Source organism: Falco peregrinus, chromosome 1, assembly GCF_023634155.1.
Source record: "Falco peregrinus isolate bFalPer1 chromosome 1, bFalPer1.pri, whole genome shotgun sequence".
In the NCBI taxonomy this organism is placed as follows: Eukaryota; Metazoa; Chordata; class Aves; order Falconiformes; family Falconidae; genus Falco; species Falco peregrinus.
Window position 1 is genome coordinate 27947584 of NC_073721.1, and position 22477 is coordinate 27970060.

The 22477-nt window shown below is 36.1% G+C and overlaps 1 protein-coding gene across 3 annotated transcripts in view; it reads right to left on the reverse strand.

Annotated features, from left to right (window-relative positions):
• Window positions 1-257: 257 nt before the first annotated feature.
• Window positions 258-22477, reverse strand: part of ADGRA1 (adhesion G protein-coupled receptor A1) — a 277279-nt gene continuing 255059 nt past the window's right edge. For all 3 annotated transcript variants that reach the window (XM_055813568.1, XM_027788935.2, XM_013300462.3), the window contains 2 exons: window positions 7532-7627; window positions 258-4325 (listed from right to left, as the gene is read on the reverse strand). In XM_055813568.1, the coding sequence (XP_055669543.1) occupies window positions 3104-4325; window positions 7532-7627 (1318 nt within the window). In that variant the 3' untranslated portion in view covers window positions 258-3103. The remainder of the gene's footprint in view (window positions 4326-7531; window positions 7628-22477) is intronic.

Consider the following 22477-nt stretch of genomic DNA (forward strand, 5'->3'; position numbering starts at 1 on the left):
CATCTCAGACAGAAAGTGAACAGTAAAAGTCTGTTCAGTCATTTTTATGTCATCAATGAATCACCAAAACTAATGCTGACTTTGAAATGTTACACATGTATGTCTGTGAGGAATTTACTAGGACAATATATCTCTTATACTCCAGTTATTTCATTGACTTTATTTTTATAGGAAAGAAAATCAGGTAAAGTAGTAATGGTTCACTGACTATAACTGACCAAACCCCCAAAATAAAACAAAGCCAGACTCCCAAAGCATTGAAATTATCTCATTTATCTTAAGGAAAAAAAAGTCAAAAGCACAAAAAGCATTTTGGTCAAATCTGATGTTACAAAACATTTTTATATTTATTTAATATCATGTTCTTCTACTCTGTAGTTATACTGTATGTTTTCTGAAAAAATAATATGCAAACAGATTATTGCATAACACATCTCTTCCAAATTAGCCCAGAAATATTCACTAAATTAATTTTTAACACAATAAGAAAAGTGTTTTAATATTTTATGTTTAAATTCCAGAGAGTTTTATCACACAAGATATTCTGTGGAAAGCAGCACCTATTTACTTCTTTGTAAGCCATTATGAAGATGGAACTGGCCTCTCAGACAAAGTAACAGAGGTGATTAAAACACAAGCTGAATAAAGAAGCTCACTGAGTGGATTCTTGCAGAGTGAGTATTTCACTTGGCTGTGTGTGTGGAATATTTTGCATAATGGTCTAGAGACCTCCTAGGATTTTGCTATTACAGAATATACATATACATAGTGCTGAGACACAGAGAAGTGGTATTTCACATTATGTCTATGCTTGTTTAGGGCTCACTGTCTATGTGGAATGAGTAAAAGTAATACTAAAAGAAAATAACTATTAAACAGAAAATATTTCATTATGCAAACAAAGAAAAATACTGTATTTTAGTTTAGAGACAGTTCAAGCATATACAGCATATACATAATAAAGCTCAGGCGTTTCTTTTTGTTCTTTGTATTAGTTGTGAAACTACTGTATATTGGCTTAAAACTTGACAACCCCCTAGTGCATTCTTCTTGCTCACCTTTTAAAAATACACAATCTGAGATGGATACATTGCACTGCTGGAGTTTACAATATATATTTCAAATTTACAAAAATACAGAAAAACAAAATTTCTTGCACTCAGATACTGAGCATTAACCCTTTGAGTACTAATTCCCACCTGCAACACTGCAGAACACATTCATCTGACTTACATGTTTTTATAACATTCTAACAATTATAATTGTCATCTTTATGTACACTATTAGGAAATGCATTCCTACATATATATATAAAAAAAGAGACCAATAAACTGCTAAGAACAGAAAAATAATGGGCTGAAGCATGTGAAGATTTCTGCAACATATACACAGAGAATTGCAGACTGATGATCTCAAGGGAATTTTCTATTTCCTCTCTGCAGCGATGTAGCGATTACATAAGCCTGTGTTAAGACATGACAGCAAACTTTCTCATGTGGCCATACAGAATTGTGCTTTTGCTCTTATTTATGGATGCACTGCTCACTTTCCACTGTAGACATTCTTCTCACAGCTCTATGCTCCCATTCACTTTCTGCAACCCATTATTATTCTGCACCCTTCCTATTTGAAAAAGCGGTTTTATTTCATATAGGGAAAATTATGATGCAGTTCTGTACTATGAGTTGATGCTTTGTGTCCAGATGTTCACGGAAACATGAAAAAACATCTTGCCAAGAGCCTTGTTAATAGAGAATGGTACTGACCCTGGAATGCCCTACAATTCAGCAGAAATTATGAACATAAAGAACTTCTCTGAAGGTCAAATTTGCATTAAAGGATGAAGACAATCTGAAATTTGCTAGGGGAGGAAATGGGTTTTCAGAAAGCAAATGGTAAAATTAATAGATGGAGTCTAAGAAGGTGTGGTTTTGGAAAATTGACTGAACCTTCTTTTTCCTAGCAACTCTGGACTACATTGATCATGTAACTAAATAGACAATATCATATCTACAGTGTCTCTGAACTAGAATAAGCTACTTTACGAAAATAAATGTAGTCCTCAAAGAGTTAATGATAAATGCTGTACCTTAACAGATGTGGAAAGGTTGTCGTGAAACAGCTTGCAGATTTGTTTGAAAGGCATACTTTACAAAGAAGTGTAAAACTTGTTGAGACAATTGCTATTACACCGCACAGTGTCACATACAATGAGTAGTGCATGCTCTGTAAAGACTTTAGAGTGGACCCTTATCAAAGCTATCATATAACCTTATACAAAGGATTGTGCCACTTAAACTAGTGCAGAGTGATTTTTTTTTCCTGTAGATTTATAATGCTCTAGATTAATATCAATAGAGTTTTTCACAGCCTTGTACAACACTTTTTTTTTGTTCTTTTTTTAACACATGTAACACTAGAAAACAGCAAATGGTATATCCTGACATATGTCATGCAAAATACAACCAATACAGCACCATAGATGTAACAGACATTACCTAGCACTTCTCTCCAACAAGAAAAAGGACAGAACAGAGACTGTACATTACACGACTTTACAGGCCATATGCTACAGAAGATCTTTAGAGGCAGTATCACTTTTGTAGATCTAAAAAGCTGGAATTTTATAAAATCCTGTTTATCATTTCTACCATAATCACTTCTGATTAAAATCCATGGCACAGTACTAATATTTTGCTACAAAAATAAATAAGTAGAAGTTTAAGATGCTGATATGTTTATAAAAAGTGTCTGAAGTTACTACAGAACAAAAGTGAAAACAATGAATGAAAATTATGTATTTCTAAAGAAATGTTGTTTCTGTGTAACAAAAGGATATTGCCTCTCATACTCAATTGTCCAGACTTCATTTTCTAATTACCTTTCAGAATAATTTTATAGCTTTCTTTTAAAAATAACTTCACTTTAAAACTCTCTCTCTCTCTCTCTGTTGTAGACTCTTATTAAGAAAATGGAAATAAAGATGGAAAAGCTGTACAATTTACTGATGAGCTACACAAACACCTCATCTTACTTAGTTTGGAATAAAAACAAAGAGAATGATGATTTAGGAGAAAAAAACCACATTATGATGGCCCATGAACTACACAGTAGTTTCATTCTTCCAAGGGCCAGTTTTGATATTTCCTGTACTATCTGAGCTGTATATCATGGCTTCATGCACATTTCCCTTGAGAATTCCGTTGTGATTGGTCGTATTAAATGGCAAAGACTGTGTCCGTGGGTGCATTTCAAAATGAGCTGGATGATGCACAGTGTCACTTTCTGGCATTTTAGCACAACTATATATTACAGTACTTGCGTCGCTACTTTCGGGCTGGTTGACAGTAGGATATGGATCACTTTTTGAGCAGCAGGCCCGTCTGTGACCTGACTGGCTATCATGCGTACTGTGGGGACTGTCTGTATGTGAGCTGTGGATGCTGCCATCAATGCTTGAAGGAATGTGATAGGCGTATTCTCTTTCACCTGCAGACCTGTGCCGACTGAAATAGCGTGGCTTAGTTCTGCTTTTCAGACATCTATGAATGTGCATGTTGGGTCTGAAGGTTCCCTCGTTGTGGACATGAATGTGAGCTTCGTCATCAAGTAGCTGATCACAGTGCATTTTTGCACAACACGGTGTCACAGGTGAAAGGCAGTTAACGTGATTTTGAACCGCTTGTAGGTTGGTAAGTTTGCAATGACTAGCCGCTGGATGATTAAACACAGCTGATTTGTTGGGACATGGTGATTCTTGAAGACAAGGTGCATGAACTTGAGTGTCACCATTGGCATTAACCTTTGGACGCACATTAACTTGGACAGAATAGGTGTTTCTTCTAGATGGGCAACAGGACCACCAGCAATGCCATACATCATCTCGCTTTGCACAGTGATGGATCAGGATGAAAAGCCCCAAAGTCACACAGAAGGCTCCATAAAGACAGCTAAATATCATATCCAAGAAATGACCTTGAGATACTGCAAGTGCTCCAAAGGTCCAAGTGGCTGTAAACAGGAACAAAGTGAATGCTGCGGCTCGAAGCTGAGCCTTAAATGAATGCTCATTTTCCAATAAGGAAGAAGTAATCATGGAGCAGCTTGCCTGGGGAACGGACACAGAGTCTGTAATATGACCATGGCCCACCTCAGTACTTGGCATTCTCTGTGGATCTTCTGTCTTTTCCTTTAGCTCATACTTGCGTTCAGGATGGCGCTTCAGTTGCACGTACGTGCAAAGAAAGTAAACACAGGTGACGAGCACAATGAATGCTACTGGCCCATAGAAAGCACCAAGACTAGGCTCCCACGCCATCCAGCAACTAGAAACAACAAAAAAAGAGAGTCAAGAACATTTTATAGCCCACATTAGGTGTGATGGACAATGGAGTGATGTGAAACTGGGCTTTCTGACTAACGTGTATGACCCAACAGTGTCTCAGAATGTCAGGTATGTTTGTTGTGGAGAAGAGGAATGTGTGCCTTTAATATCAATTAAGCTGAGACATCACTTCCATAGTTTTTAATAGAATAAAATTACTCGTATAATTTACAGGATATTAAAGCTGAAAATTTCCAAGAAATGTAGGTCAGTTTAGAATCTAGCATTGCAGTGCCATTTATGTCAACACCTTTTTCTACTATTAAAAATGACAGTGCTAATACTTTGATTAAAAAGCAAATGAGGCATAGTTTATACAATCTGTGTGAGCAATTGAAATGTAGAGATTTCAGATTAAACCTGAAGATTGTTCTTACAGAATTTTCTTATTGCCGAAGTAGAGAACAGCCTGAGTAATAAGAGAGGCTGAGAAAAGTCTTCCAGTCGAACAGTCACTGCTCTCTGCAGTGGGCGGACCCAAAAGATGTATACCATTTCTGAATTCGGCACTGTTTCTGAAATTGCTGGGAATTAGTTTACATCAATTGGAATGTCCTCAGAAAAATTAAGGAAGTTGATGGCCTCTTTGTGATACACTGGTAGCATAATATCATTGGAGCACAGATTATTATTTACTAGGCTTTAAATAACATAATGATAACTTGTTTAGAGCAGATTAAAGTAGTTCACAGGCCAGTATGAGTTGAATAAGCCTCAGTCATCTGCATAATTTAGTAGCACTCTAACAGGACCATCCTGAGGACGAATGATTTAATCAAATAAACATGGGGGAAGAAAACACTTCTGGGTGAAGAAATCCCAGATGGAAACTGGAAGAACTTGGGTCAGGGGAAGAAGGAATATTTGCCTCATTTTTATTCTTCTCTATGATCTGCTTTTAGCCATGGTTACACACAGGGAACTGAGCTGGTGGTATAAGCCAGTACAGCTGTTAAGAGGTTCTTATACTCTTAAATATTGCATGGATTTCTGGAAAGAGGAATAACTTATTTTCCTTATCTGTTGGATTAGGACAAGAAGTAATAGGCTTAAACTGCAGCAAGAAAGATTTAAATTATATTTTTCAAAAAGTTTCCTACCTGTTGGGACAATTAGGATAATAAGCGGTTGGAATAAAGGGTGGTCTATCTCTTATTGCAGCATTTAAAGCACCTCAGAAAAATAACTGTCAGGAATGGTTTGGATATAGCTAATTTCTCACTGGGTCAGAAAGACAGACCAGGTGATCTGTCATGATCCATTCCAGCTCTCAAAGTGACATGACACTGTGTGACACTTTGTACTCATTTAGGTGTGTGTGATTGGTTGCAGTCCCTGCAGTACAGCAAGGAACCTTCTGATATCATATTCTTTTCAAGCCAGAAATCACCTACAACTTATTATAAAAAGGGCAGATCGAGTTTTTCTCCCAGGCTGAGAACCTCTCATCTGAGAAGAGTCAGTCCCACTGGGTATTTATCACAAGAAACTGCAGAATAACTACTATAAATTTTTAAAATCTGAACCTTAAACAGAAACATACACACTTTTATTAATGAACTTAAGAGACAGTCCAAGGAGTATATAATTTGCTGTCAGACATGCACATGGAAAGATTCTCCAAAAGGTATATGTGAAAAGATAGGTAAGTTACCACCTATATTTAAGTGGATAAGCAGAGAGCACAAAGCTACATGCATACTTGAAGTACATTTGAATGCTGCATATTTGATGCAAAGTGCAGAATGGAATGCTCCCCAGTGGAACAGTCTCTTGGGATGCTCTTATTTCAAGTGGAATCTCATTGTGGACACTTAAAAAATCAGTTCCGTAAAATAAACGTTCAAGTTTGTGCATCTACATCTACTGTAGTAACACTATTAAAAATGAATAAGGCATATAATTCACTATCCTGTTGTTTAATTACAAACTGTCTTTTTATTCATTCTTATAACCATCCCTCACCTATGCCTTGTTTTCTGTACAGGCTGTAGTACCAGGTATTGATTGGCTATGATTAACATGATTAAAGAAGTATAACCTCTGTAACTCCGCCAAAATAAAATAAAAAAATCTCACATTTATGAACATAAATAATTAAGCCTTTTAATATACTGTTGATTATAAGTGATTGTCTAATTGGGTAAGTTTGAATAAATACATGAATATAAGTTGGGCCCTAGGCAAACCAAACAGGTAGCCATGGTATGTACTAATTTATTACCAGAATTTAAATTTCAATTACTTATAAAAATGCCTTTAAGGAGCCAAAGGCTGACCTGCAAATAATTTTCCTTTGTTTCCACTTTCCTTACCCAGAACATAAGTAGTTTCAAATGTATTACAATGGATGCTCAAAGCAGTAACTAAGAGTGATGTCCTCCAGAGTACTAGTGCTGGCAGAGTATTAATATATCCATTAGTGTGCCAGTCATTGCCATCCTGATCTTTTACAAAGAATATATTCAACTTCGCAGTCTGATTCACTTTGTACTACACTTTTATGGAAAGACTTATTATACTTCATTGACAGCTCATGTTTCATGCCAAGAATTAATAATAATGTGATGCTCAGACAGCTCGTGGAGGTGTACCAAACACTAATACACTAGTACACTAGAGGGCTATGCCAGGATTGCAAGACATTGTGATCTGAACATTTCCAGGTGGTGAAAATATAAAAGAATTGTTTTTTAAGGGAGGGATGGGGGCAAAGAAGGTGGGGGAGGAATTTTTACTTATACTTCTTTCACATAATTATTTGTAAATTGCTTTGACTAGGTCACCTGAAGGATATCAGTTCAAGCGAGATAATGAATTGAAAGTATTTAATTAATTAGTAGCTCCATTAAATATGTTATCCATTAGGTATTTTTAATATCCTTTCACTTATTCAGATGTAAATGAAGAGTAATTCTGTAAATGAAAAGAAATTCTGTTGACAGTAATGGAGTCAGATTGGTAGAGGTGAAGCCACAAGCCCCAGATTAAGACATTGCTCTTTCATAGCTATTATTTGATAAAATTTCATAATAAATGTCATCCCAAATGGCATGTCTATACCCTTTATGAAGCCAGTTACATTTATCGGCATAACAAAAAGAGCATGTTTTCTTTAGAAGTTTTATGATAATAGTTTATACTTACTATGGTGCATTGCCTTCAATCCCGTAATTATTGATATTGGTTGCTGCTGTAATCCCACATATAATGAAAGGAACTCCGCCACTGATCAGGTAAAATCTGTTGAGAGATATTAACTGATATTTTAACTTGCCTGCCTTGTGGTTGAACACTGCTTTTTAAAAAAATTGTACTTTCGTGAAGTATTGTGAGTATACAGTATTGCTGAAACATTACACATGCCCCTAAAACCAGAAAAGCAAAAAATGAAGTATTGTCACAATAAACACTGTACTTTATGAAGCAAACAGTGGAAAGCTTAACATTTAATATTTATATGAATCCACATTTAACAATCTTTTCACTTACACCTCTAGTTAATGTAGTTACTATTGCAGTCACATGAAGACAAAACCTTGTCTAATAAAAGAACCTACATCCCAAATAAAGTTATTCCACTTACCTAGATATTTATATTTTATAGTTATTAGATACACAAGCATTATAAATTAAAAATATTCAGACAAAGCAGCTGTATTCACTTTAACTTGAAGATGTTCCCAGGGGAATTAAGTGAAACCACAGAAACATTTTCCTAACTCCTGGATGACAAAAGAAACGAAGTTCATTTAGGCAAAGAGAAAAGGGGCAGTCCATTTGGCAGAATGTTTTGTTTTTCTCTGCACAGAGGAGCGATCTGGAGAAATCAGGAGGATTAAATATCCCTTTGCATCTACCACACTTTTCTTCATGCATTCAATACCCAGCCTTGCAAATGCATTAAAATGTGAGGGCCTCTAAGACTTCAGCAAGATCTCATAAATATCCAAGAAGAGTGTTAACCTAAGTGCTAATCTCTCTGTAGACTTGTATTCTAAGGCTGAAAGTACATAGTTTCACACTCCTTTAACCAGTTAAATGCCACTGAACTATTTGGAAGCAGCAGTCATTCCAAAGTATGTTCATTAGGCTACACTAAAGTCCTAGGGGATGTCTCACTGAAGTCGGTATCCTGCATGCCCATGTCCAAGTTCAGGAAAATAAACCACCACTACATTTTCCATTTATATAAGGAAAACATGAAATTATGCATGGGGCACAGCGCTTCCATTGCTGCGGTCTCTGAGGTGAAGAGCACTGGCCCTGGTACATGTGAGGCTACATCTGGAAGGAATGTTGGTCTGTGACAAAAAGGAAAATATTCCACTGCACCTAGAGCTCAGCTGGTTCTCTGAACATGCTGCCTCATTTCCTGGTTGAACCAATGCTCTTCTGTCAGCAGACAAAATTAGTTTCTTTTCAAGCCATTCCTCTGGTGTGGGAAACCGTATGCAGAGATACAGATGCTTCCCAACCACTGCTATTATGTTGTCCATCAGGACTAAGAGGAACCTGATAACATGTAGGAGACATTCTAACCAGAATCTGGCCACTAGTTTTCTATAATGTGTTACATTTATTGGGAAATTTCACAGTCATTACAAGGGAGGATTTTTACAGAAATAGAGTTATAGTAAGATTAAATAAATCAGCATTTAAATCAAACCCAGAATTAGTGTTAGAATTTCTTAACCTCTTTTCCCCACCTCATTCCAAAGCAGAATTAGAGGCCAGGCCTCAGAAAATTTCATGTTCACATTTACAGTCAATCTCTCTCCGAATGGTCTAAGTTGTAAACAGAGCAGAGAAAATCATTCTCCACATTCATCAAAAAGCCCTTCAGATTTTATAACTTCAAAGTCATTAAGTATGTATTTTTTCTTCAAACTTGGCTTATTCTGTAGAGCTCAACAAATTCCAATGAACAAACTGCCTCCTTACAAAATCCATTCATTCACTGCAGTTTAATGATTGTACATATCTTTTGACTTGAGCATGTTGAATAAGCTAGCTTAATATCTTATTATTATTTTTAACAAAGACATGTTCAATGACATTTATGAAATTCAGGAAATTACTGGGGTAAGCAATGAGGCATAGAAAAGTTAATCCCAATTTATCTAAGAAATAGTAAGGAGCAGAAAAATAGGAATACAGAAGCAAGTATAGGAAACTGCACTTCAAACTCATCTGAAGTGATTGCCCCATAGAATTTACCTACAATGCAACCTATAATTTCATTTTTTGCAGTGCCACCACTTTTTACAGATTGGATACATACATTTAAATCATATCCTTATCTAAAGTCTCAGACAAGCCAGTATTTCAGTGTTAGATAATTTACTTCGTATCTCACACTTCCAGCAGGCTGCTGAACACAACGGTAGCATCAGATGTTCTGGAAGCACTTGGCTACACAGCGCTTCAGAAATGTGACAAAATCAAGCCAAATTACTGTCCTGGCTCATTGCTAAGAGAAAGAAAATACATTCTAGAAATGACATGAGGTGAAGTCAAATGGTTTCATTGTACCTGAGGTGCACTCTACTGATATCCAGCACAGCACACTGCTTGCCCTGTCTCATTTGAAAAAAAAAAAAAAAAAGAAAAGTAAAATAGCTAATACAAATGACAGTGTATCTAAATGATTCTTCACTGGTGGATTTGGGATCCTTGAAGGGTGATGGGAAAAGAAGTCTGCCAAGTAGAAGAAAAGTCGGCAAGAGAGGAATGGGATTAAAACAGAACAAACAGAAAATATAATCAAAGAAATGGACGTTAAATTGTAAGAGTGGAAGTGCATACTCTTGCCCATTTGTGCAAGCTCATGTATACTTTAAACCATAAATAAAGAAGAAAAGACCACACACAAGAGAAGAAATGTTGTTTAAGAAGATCTATATGCATGTTAATTGTGAGGAAGTGCACTTCAATTTAAGAAATTTAGACCAGTCTTTCCAAACATTAGTTGCTACGCAATCATTAGTTTTTTCAACTTTTTCTTTTTCAACCAGATGAGATGATTAGAACAAATAATTCTGAAGGAAAAGCTGAAGTAGAATTGATAGGGCTTGAATAAAAAGTGAAGTAAATGCAGATAATAAATAGCTGTGCTTCATACTTCTAGAAAGCATTTTACCTAAGAGAATCAAAGTGCTTTATAACTTTAATTGATTTATCCTTACAGCCCCCTGTGTGGTCAATAAATATTATTATCCCGGTTGTACAGATGAGAAAACAAGCAAGGAGAGATTAAGTGTTCAAGGTCACGCAGAAAATCTGTTTCAGAACAACACTTTGTAATTCCTGTCCTATGTTTAAACACACGGCACCCCTCTATTACTGTAAATGAAGGGACTGGGCAAATCATGGCATCCAGGAGTATGCCTTTGAGCCCAGGAAACACATTTGCCTCTCTGTGAGCTTAAGCAGGAGCAAGAAGAATATAATCTTATCCGAAGGATCCCCTGGTTAGGGTGGTTCCCTCCCAGTATTCACTAAGCCTTGCCAATGGCTATCTGCATGCTACTGCCTACAAAGCCCGGCTTGTGGAGGAGGCCACCTGTGCTACTCCCCATGCAGCCCTAACAGCAGCATCCGCTGGTATTTCACATAGCACTGCCTGGGCATGTGGACAGAGCAGATTTTCGAGAGCACTGACAGTGGTCTGCATGTAAGAGACGTAACTGGAGAGGTGCTGGGTTCTGCTCCTTCTGTTGCTGCAGCCAGCTTTCGGTGTCTTTCAGCCATACAAAAGCAAAAGTAATGGGCAATGCTCCTGCCCAATTACGCTCATTCACAGAATAATATAATAAAGCAGTACCGGGAGGATGAACCTTGTATATCAAGAAGCACCTGCTTTTCAACCATCGTTCCCCCATGCTCAAGTATATTTTCTTATTTTGAAAGTAATGATCTTCTTCCTACAGTTTCCCTAACTTCCATTTACTACTTCCTCTCGTGGCTGTCTTTTGGTTTTAAAGGTCTCTGTCATTTGGCTCAGTAACCAGCTTTTGTCTTCCAATTACCTTTTCTACTTCTGAGTTAATTTTCCCATTTTTCTCCTTAAGCCAGTGGGCTGTCTCCTTTTCACAAAAGAACATGCAGTGACTCAGGACCCAGAGCCAATTCCATCTACTTGTGTTACTCTCAACCATTCAAGAAGGCAAATGGTGATACTCAGGCTACAGTACCTACATATACTATAGCAATGAAACTCTGTAGGCAGCAGTAAGAAGACAGAAGAACCCTGCTCTGATAGATGTGACGGTTACGATGGAGCCACCTAATGCAAAGAGGTTGGCTGTAGGCAAGACAGCCGTGCCTGCAAATCTTTAAAGACTGGGAAACCACAGGGAGGAAATTAAAACTTTTTTTTCACCTAAAATTTGATCTTGACAAGCAGTTAATTTATGTAACATCCTAAAATTGTTTTACACGGAAAACTGTAAACTATCTGTGGGATGATTTGGGGCTTTGAAGCAATTGCCAAGCTATTGCTTCAATAGCCCTTGGGAAGAAGTTTTAAAATTTGTACATTGTTGTTGCTGGACACCCGGGGAACTCCTGATGATTCCTAGCAGGCTTTCGCATCAGCATGCATTTATTTACTGAAGCTCATTCTATCACATCTTCACTAATATTGTTATCCAAGCTAATTAGATTAAAGCCAGCCTGGCAGGCCTCAGCATGCTGCACTTGCACCTTCTAGATGCAGCGCAGGCAACACCTACGGCCTGAAAACCAGGCTATGCAGCCCCGATCAAATGATGTGCACTAATTTGTGGGGGGAGGAATCATGCTCACTGAACATTAGAAGGAACCCCTAAGTTCCTGCTGCAGCTGCCTGAGACCAGCAGTAAGTACAATATCTTTTACTACATGGACTGACACAAACACAGAAGATCCCCAACAGAGCAGCAGACACTGCTTGGGGTGATGTCCCTCTGTTGACATCATGGCTTACTGTTTTCTGGCTTCCCTTCAGCAAGAACTCCTCATGAAAGGCAAACCCTACCACAAAATACTGGGAGCTATATAGCCAATTTGATAGAAACAGGATAATGTCAGCAAGAATGACTGCAATAGCCTGCAGGCAGCATCCATTCTGCTAACTTAACATACAGTATATTCTTCTAAGTTTATTTCCATAAATATTACTCAGTAAGTCAGCAAGTAAAAGGAGAGTTCTACCCAGTGATGAATTTCTTTCTTGAGTGTCTGGCTATTTTCTAGCCCAAAATTGTTTCCAGATTAAGAACCTTGACTCTGGAATGAGTTTTTCCAAAAAGGACCAGACCTTGGCTTTGTGGGCGTAATGCAAGACTGATTTTAAGTTTTTTTTGTGCAGAGGCTGGCAGAATGGCTGTGTAACTGGAAGTGATTTAATAGCTTCAAATAGTCTTTATTGCAGACATTACTTGATTAAAATGTATGTATATTTAAAAGTATTCCTCTCTGCATGCACAAGTCTGGAAAGGTACGTGTTAGATATATAAAGATACCAGTGAAACGTTCATTTCTTTCCTTTTCCTCAGTACAAAAAAAGATTCATCTATTTAGCTCTACGTCTAGGGCACAGCTCATATAGGAAGAGATGTCAATCTATTAGCCACTTGCAAAATAAACGTGAAAATAAAAGAGAAGTCACAGCAAGATGACTTTCTCCTTTATTTTTCCTTGAGCTGGGATTTGATTTTAACATCTTTGTGAAAATAATCCATATAGAAAATGGTCATTAACTTCTGAGCTAACCAGATGCCACAGTTCAAGTACCCGGCAGGCAGGCAGGCAGATAAGTAGCTGCTCTGTAGAAAGCTGAATTTATGAGCCTGATTTTCAAATAATTCTTCCCGAATTTTTCATGCATCGCATCATTTCATGGTTTTCTTTTTCCTGGGAATTTTTACAAAATAAAAAGACTGTAGAAATGATGGGATTTTGAAAATATACTTTTCATTTGAGGAAAAAATGTTGTCATTTTCAATCTTATTCCGGATAGTATTGACTTAGGAACATATTTACAAATACCATGATAGTTTTGCTTCATGGCCTTGCTGAAAAGAAATAGCCTCCATTTTTAAAGTGCTTTTTACTTGTCTGCAAAGTAGAATATAAACATGGAGAAGACACTAAAAAAAGAAAAGGAAAACCAATCTACTAATAATACTAAAATTAAGCTTAATATTGCAAGTCAAACTCTAAAAGGTAAATAACAGAATTAAGAGTTGCATGAAAACTCTATTTAGCACTTTTACATGGCAAATTGTTATTCTTTTTAACTGCCTGTTCACAGTCCATTTTTTTTCCATAAGACATTTCACTCATTCATCCCAGAAGGAACAAAGATCACTGGACAGGTAGTTATGCATTGTGTTATATATCCGTTCTTTCTAGATCTTACTGCAAATTAAGAGCTTCACAAACATTAGTTAATTAATATTCATAAAGTTCTTGTGAGAACACATATAGTCTCCAGTTAGAGGCAGAGACTAAAGCACAGAGACATGAATGACAAAACCATTAAGAAAAGTCTCTGCAGATTTGTTTGCTCAGCTTCTGCAGATGTCCAGGCCTCCGTTTGACAAACCTAGGCTCTAATTTTTTACTAAAATTGGCCATGATATAGGAGTTGAAATACTTTGCTGGATCTGCTCTCTCTTAAGAGACTCATGCTATGGGAACCTGGGCAATAAAGTGGGAGAATGTTAGTCAGTGTCAGCAGATATGAAACCATACCTATCAAATGGCTTCAGAACCTCTTGCCTCCCTCCCGTGAGCCCACTGCACTAGATATTCATACCGAGCTTCTCTTCCTTTCCGTCTATCTCAGACGATGCCTCAGTATGAGTTTAGGCCCTGCTAGTGGATGAAGCCAAGAGGATGTGCTGAGGCTTCTATTTCTCTCCACCTTCCTTGGTTAAAACCTTTCCTGGCTAGTGTAGCCATTACGCCTACTTGGGTATTTTGCAGATGAAAAGGAATTTGCAGGCTGGCTGTACAGTTGCAGTTTGCTTTACCATGATGATCCTGCAAGACAGACTGAGCCAGTAGAGAGGACAGAGAAACAAAAACGCATATATATACATAAAAATAATCAAGAACTCAAACAAATGTTTAGAGAAAACCCAGAAGAAAGAGAAGTGAGTTTCATTTATACAGAGATAACTATATTGTCTCTTGGTGAGCTAGACCAGCTTGAAGAGCCATTGTATCTAGGAAGCAAGAGAGACCTTGCCTTTTTTTTTTCCCTATTTTATTGGAGAATACCTTGGAGGCTGTTGGAAATCAGAGAAATGATTCCTACAATGCCTTCCGCGCTGCAGTTCAGCTCTATTGACTTCCACTCCTGCTCAGGTTTAATGAATAAATAAGTCAGGGTAAGGAGATACTCATGCTGAATGTACTTCTGAAGGAAAGAAGTAAAATATTAAGCAGCATGTTGATGAGAAAGAAAATATATTAGTATTTCTCAAAGAATCTGTATTTTAAGAAGTTTATAAAGAGCATGGAGCTCATAGAGAGAAAACTGTTTATGTTAATGCTTGGGGAGAAATAATTGAGGAGAAATAATACTCATGCTTTGAGTATTTCCTATTTGCACCATCATTTTATCCCTAGGGTACACAACAGGCCTTTCAATTCTATTTCCACAGTTAATTTCTAGTAATAAACCGGCTGATACTCTTGTTCGGAGCAATTCATTGCTACCTCATTTTTCTAGGCATTTGACTACTCTGGCATAGAGCTGTTAGCTGAAATTATTTTGCAGTTCCAGCCTACTGAATCAAACACAACTGCTTCACTAAGCATTGCAGCACACCTTTAGAAAGTCAATTATCATCAGGATGTCCTTCTGCCTTTCAAAGGGGAGAAAAGAACCATTAACCTATCAACCCTCATCAAGACAAGAAATTCTGGTAACAGCCTATGTGTGACAATGCCATTTTAAATAATATGAAAGTAAAACATGCAAAGATAGTGATAATAAGTGCTGTACCTTTATATTGGATATATTTAATACTCAATTCACATTATATTAGTATCAATGTTTTATGACAGTAGAATCACCTTGAATTTTAAATAGAATATATGGATTTCTTTGGTTTTACTTGATGTAATATTTCATTAAGCCTGCCAAAGGAACCAAATGAAATGATGAGCAGGAGGCAATATATTTTAATTTGAATCACCTGTGAAAGTCACTGACAGAGGATTCTTGTCTATGTTCTCCTATGACTAAATTTTGAAATCGTATTTTTAAAAATGAATTCATGTCAATCCTGTATTTTATTATGGAAATCACCAGCACAACTGCCTGAATCCCCCTGTGTTTCATGCATTGTTGACTTTGACACTTACTTGCTTTGTAGGCAACTTTTTTTTTTGGTAAGAAGAATGCTTTTGCTTCTGCAGTAATTTAAAAAAAAATTCAAAAGGACCGATCACATCCTTGTTTTGTAATTTTTAAATCACCCAAAAATACACTATTTTCAACTTTCACAGAAGGAGAACCTTTGGAGAATTTATTAAAGAGCTATTAATTCACTATCTGGTATATTTTTGTTTTTAGGTATGAAATCTATTTGTTGTATTAAAAAGAGGTATTCTGAGACCTTATTTTTTATTATGAGCTATATTGCCAAGTTAGAGCTGAATAATTTAAATCGCATGAGTTTCACAGGTAATACGTGAAACTGTCCATTTTCTAGAGAATAATACTCTTAGTTTTACTTTCTGTTAAATTCTTTCACTGTACATGCACAGAACGATTCAGGAGATATTCATGACCAAGCAACTGATTTCGTGAAGATACGGACTTTACCAGTAGACCCAGGTAGCTTCTTAGATTTGCTCAGCTAAGCATGCAAGACAGATGTGTGCAAACAATGAAAAAAGAATAAAAGAACTCCTGGGAAATATCTCTAGGGAGGACATGTTAATTCTCCTAAATTCATCTCTTCTTTTCCTTTTTCTCTCATATAAAACAATGATCTTATATGAAGGGCAAGATCTTTGCCCACAGTGCCAGAGGGAGCTGAAATTGTTTAAAAGAAAGAAAAACACAAGAAAAACTTCAGAGATGTGAATTTCCACAAAAACTACATTGTTAATTTGCACATTTTTTTGCAAGCTTTGTATCTTTTGATGCAATATTAAGCCCCTGTTTCAGAAGGCAGGTGATAAAGAATCTCAGCTTTCTCTATTGAACTTTTATGTGGCCACAGAAACAACTGAAACCTGATTTCCTGCAGATTTTGTCTTACAATTGTCCTTGGTGTCTAAAAAGGTACAAGGTCCTCTTGAGATCTTTCCTGTATTTATGCCACCTCTCTATCATTTCAGCCTCCTCTTATGTTATTTATCTTTGTTATTCACCTGCCTATCTAGTCATGTGAAACTCAAGGAGCTTAATGATCTCTATCCATCTCAGGTTGACCAGCCAAGTTATCAGACAAGGAAAGTCTCAATGACAAATTGTTAAACAGTTTCTTTAAGGATATCATAATAGAAATAAGAATAAATTTCTATTTTTCTGTTACAGATAATTAGGCAAAATGTGAAAAATGTGAACTTCAGTGGTTCAAAACCTAGCAAACAGGAATCTTAAATTCACTGTTTTCAAAAAAAGCGTCTTGTTTTTTTACATTAATAACACAATTTTTACTTTAGTTTACTGATTCTTGAATGATGAAGGTTGGCGTTACTACTTACAGAGAGAAAACAATAGCAAAAAAGCACAGCTCCAACAAGCTAAAAAGCATTTTTCTCTTCTGCTGGCCCTGAAACATTTCAAGCATCTTATAAAGCCTATTTGATTGATAAAGGCCATTAAAATAATGTTTAGAAAATTTAATGCTGCTTCATGAAATGTGCCTTTTCTGCCAAAAAGATTGCCTTTCTTCAATGAAAATGAAAATTACAGCTTCACACATAATTGTATGCAAAACTGCTAAATGCATCAGCTGGTTTCTGTCATATAACAGTGACTGGGTGGCTATTGTTATAAAGTACTCTCAGAAATGCTCTAAAATAATACATGTTCTGGCCACTGTGTAACACACATTTTCAATATTTAATAAGATTCATATTTAATATAGTCATATGTCCTTATAAAGTGCTTTCTTATGAAGTTTACAGAGAAATATTACATTTCATCTGTTTACCTAGATTTGTTCAGCATACCCTATGCGTATTCTTAAACGATACCCACCCACCATACTCAAGACAAACTATCTGTGTATAGATAATATGTGGAGGTAGCTCTATTGGCTTTTAAATATTTTAAAATCAATGTATTAAAGCATTGTTGCTGTTCCTGAGGATTTTACCAACAAGGTAATAAAACCCCACCTTCAAAATATTGTTAAAGACTAGCTGCTACATCCCCAAAGTTGAACAGTTAGTGTTTCAGGCTTCTGCATCTCTGGTTTTACAATTATGTGCTAATCACAATTTACTCCTACCTTCCATCTATTTAGGTAATTGGGTTTATTTTCAAGTGCATGTTTCTAAAATCTAATCACACAGCTAGAGCAAGATGTATCCTCAGGCAAAGCGAGAGGACAGTCAGTCTTGTTTAAGACATGAAGAAACCACACACTAAATAAAAATAATATAATTTTGATTATTAAATCTTCTTGGTCTACGAGAAGTATTCAGTCACAAACCCAGAGGGCCATTTAAAATCGAAAAGCATTTATGCAGAAGATCCATGGAAACTGCAAAACCCTTTCTGCTGAATCTTTCCAGCTACCAAGCTTTTGACATCAACAAATCAAACCCACATTTTTAGAGAAAAGATGGAAAAGTTTCCTGAAAGGAATTTTTTCTGATGTGAAAAGCATAAAGGAGGTTTTGAATTCCTCTAAAGGCCATCTTCAGTGCACAGTAAAGGACTCTATTTTGGTTCCCATTTAAAAATATTTCAATTAATTTTTTTGACTACTAATATTTTCAGGTTTTGCAACAGGTCATGAGTTAAGGAGGGGGCATGCCTCAAACTGAAGAAAAATTAGTATCTCAAACATCAAAGACATGATTTTTATCCACACAGAATACTGCTTTCAATCATAAAGAAAACCATATGGAAAAACTTTCAGGTGAATTCAGTGCAAGGCACAGACGTTAACAACCTAAGATACACCCTAAATGACTTGATGTATCAGTTCTGAAGGTATTACATTTTTGCTTTATTTACCAAGACTGCACAGTGAAAAATCTAAAAAAAGGTACTGTGTGTAAGGTGTCTATGTAAGTTAAAAATGGGGCTTTTTCTTTGTTCATGTTTCTACCCTTGTCTTTATTCAAAATACTTGCTGAGAAAAAGTATCTCAGTACTTACACAGAGCAGCAGAACAGAATACGGTGCCTGCCTCAAGAATTAAATTGCACTCCACAAACACTAGAGTTACTGAAGATTTATGCACCAGAAATTTAAAATGGGAATCTGCTAAATATAGTGCAGGTAAAAACCCCAAACTATTAAGATGAAGCATTTCATTTTTTTTCAACCAGAAATTTTTCTGAATATCTATTACCTAATCACTTCTAAATATTGACTTTAATTTCCTTTTCAGAATAAGAAGACTATCAAAAAGGTTCTATTCTCCCATGAATTCAGTTTTACAGCTGGCCACATTTAGAACCTTATATATAGTATATGTAACCACTACTTACACCTCAGTGGACTCGTACAGAAAGAAAACATTAGAAATCCAAAACCTATTAATTTGATTAATTGTGAATAACTACTCTCCTTGACTTGGTAATTTGATAGTATTCCAACATTTTTTAAAGCACGTTTTATTACTTCCTGTCATTTTTCACTTTTAAATCCTCAGTAACGACAGCTTCATTGTCATGTATTTCAACACTTTAGTATATTCCTCAGTGTTGCTATTTGAAAGAAAGCTGCATTTCCTTTTTTTTTTTTTTTTTTTTTTTTTTTGTGGCTTAAGTATTAGCTGGACCAAGCAATTTTAAACCCATATAGCAATGATTAACGTGTTTGGATATTTTTCTAGAACAAGAACTAACAGCCCTCACATCATTGAAGGTAACACATTTTTGTTAGGACATAAGAAAGTTCCCTATCTTCTTAATGCTACACACGTTGACTAGTCCATGTACACTGACCAAGGTGAGCAAAAAACTACTATTCATAACATGTCCTGAGGCAAGAAACAATTTAAAGCTTACTTTGGTACAGCGAACTACATGTTATTTGGTGCAATGAACTATTATACCAAGTGACCCTGCTACTTTAAGTGACAGTGAAAGAAACCCACCTGTGAATAGTCAATAATCAGGTGCCTGGACTCCCTTCTGTGATGGGGAAGACAGATTCTCTTTCCCTGAATTAGATGATTAAGGGTCTGCCATCGCACCTGAGTGCTGTGAGCACTGGATATCCAGCATTCCGGTATTAGCACAAATGGTGCTAATTTCCTTACAGGGTAGGGATACTTTCAGTTGTCAGGTATGGAATATCACTTCTGTCACCACCCTATTTTATTCTTATTTCTGCGTTTTTTTTAGAAATTTGTTAAAATTCTGGAACGGCTGAAAGAGTTGGGTTAGAGACTCAAGAGTCCTCATGAACCACAGCAGAATGAGGTGGCTACCACAAGATGAGTTTCTTTTGCTATCCCTTGTATTTTCTCATCATCAGTTCAGACATACTATGTGCAATTTGATGGAAATGTTTTGTATTTATAAACATGACATTTATATATTTTACATTATGTAGCTATGAATTTTAACTTTACATTATATACCTATGAATTTTAATGATCTGTTAAACTCACGGGGTTTTGTTCATGGGATTAAGAGTGATTTCTTTGTGTGCTTTATTTCAGACAACTTTACAGCCCTTACATTTCATGTTTGTGGTCTATTCAAGATGAAAGCTAAAAGGAAACAGAACTAGGATGGGAGGAAGAAATAAGATCCTTGGAGATTTTCAAAACTTGACTAGATGAGGCTGTGAGCTAACTTTTAAGTTTAGATCTGCTTTGAGTAGAGAGTTAAACTAGATGGTTTACAGATGTTTCTTCCAAACTTATTTTTTTTATGATTCAATGATTAACTTCTTATTCTTTGTTATTTTTTCAGTCTTATGAGGGTCGATCCATACCAGCTATCAATGCTGAGAGAAGTACTCTTTAAACCTGCTGCTCTTGTAGTTTACATCACAGTAAATTGAAGCATATGCACTACTCAGAGTAGACTGACTCACAGGTAAGCATAGCTTGAAAATTTCTATAGTTAGAAGGCTACATGCCTAGGGCCAGACAGAGTTCTTCAGGAGAGTAGAGTGCATTATTAAAATGTAATTGAGATAGGACATGACTGAGGTCAGAAAGAGACCTCACTTCACATCCCATCAACAATGCCTACAGCTGTGACTGTAGTGCAGAATAGTTGCAACAAAAGAAAAAATTATGCTATGTATGAAATCTATTATTGTATTAGATAAATTGTGCATTCATTACTTATGTAAGTGTTCCCCTGGCTTTGGTCAAGCTCCATATGAGCAGACGCAGACTTAATGATTTTGTACTACACAATTGCATTATTCTTTTGCAGAAACTAATCTACCCTCTAAAGAATCTTAGCAAAGTTTCATCCTTAGTTTGCAAAAAGGAAAAAACCTTACTTTTTCATGTTTGCTTTCATGGAGAAAGTCTTAGATTAGTATTTATAGAATGCTATCTACTTTACAACTTCCAATTTATCATCCTGAGAGATATCCAGGTAGCCAAGAACTTAAGATCTTTCCAAATAAATGGTATTAAATGTAACAAACAGCGGTGAAACATTAAAGCATAGTGGAAATAATTTTCCCTTTTTGGAATAAACTTTTCCCTTTTTTCTTCTTTTTGGAACACTTTTGCCTTCATATTCCATAGGCTGTAATTCAATCCCCTAACCTAGAGGCAGCAAAAAGCATTCTTTTTTAATGCTATACATAAAAGAATGATTATGGATTACCTTGCTATTAAATCACAAATTGTATTCAGTTAATGACTTGACTCCACAAAACCATGGAGATATAGATTTATTGGTAAAAATTCAGGTTGACATTTTGTCCTTAATTCAACCTATTGAAAAGTAAGAAATAAAGGTGCAATTGCATGAGTTCATGAGTGTCAACCCCAATTTTTAGCTTGAAAGTTGAGGTTTTTTGCTGTTGTCGGTTTTAGTCTTACTAAGTTGAGCTATAGGAAAATACTATATATATGATGATGGCATGAACATTTGCTTTTTCCTGTTGTTTAAAGACTGACATATATAGAAATCTATTTTTGGTGATCCCTATCCCTGATTTTAACCAGAAGCAAACCCAAAGTTTTTCCATCATATATAAAAAGGTCAAAGGATAAGTTTCTAAAATATCACAGGGTTTTTTTGAGCACTCAACCATAAGTGATCATGAAACTTTGAAAGAAAAGGACAAGCAGAGATGGAGTTATCACTACAAATAATAATTGAGAAATATTAATTAAAATCTAGAAATTCCATGTAATTTCCAGAATGTTACTGCATTAGTAATGCAGAAAAAGGAGACCTGAAAAGAAATGAACAGCAGTCCTTGCCATCTTCACAAAACTGTAAGAGCATCTCGTTGCTCAGCTTTCCAGGTCAAAAGGCTGCCTAGCTTTGCTAGGTATGATAACTGTTATTGGATGTGGCAATGTCAGAAACTCAGAAAAAAGTAAAGTGTTCTCTCTATTTTGAAAACGCTCTCTTAAATGCATGAAGCAGGAATATAACTGCTTGGTTGCTTCTTCAATATCACTAATGGAAGACTAAGAGTCTATATAATTAGACAAGTTTAATGTCATTGTTATATGAGACAATGACAAGAGTATAATATACCACGTTAAATAGTCTAGAATGCCTTATAGCTAGCATGGGATAGCTATTCTGAAAGTAACAGTGGTAGTAATTTGCCCATGATTCCTGTTCCTTACCTTTCTGATTCATGAGAACAAGTTTTACTGACATCAGCAATCCCAGAAATTAAATTCCAAAGTGATATGCATGAAAGTTTCTTGGAAATGAACTCTGCCTGTATAGGTATTT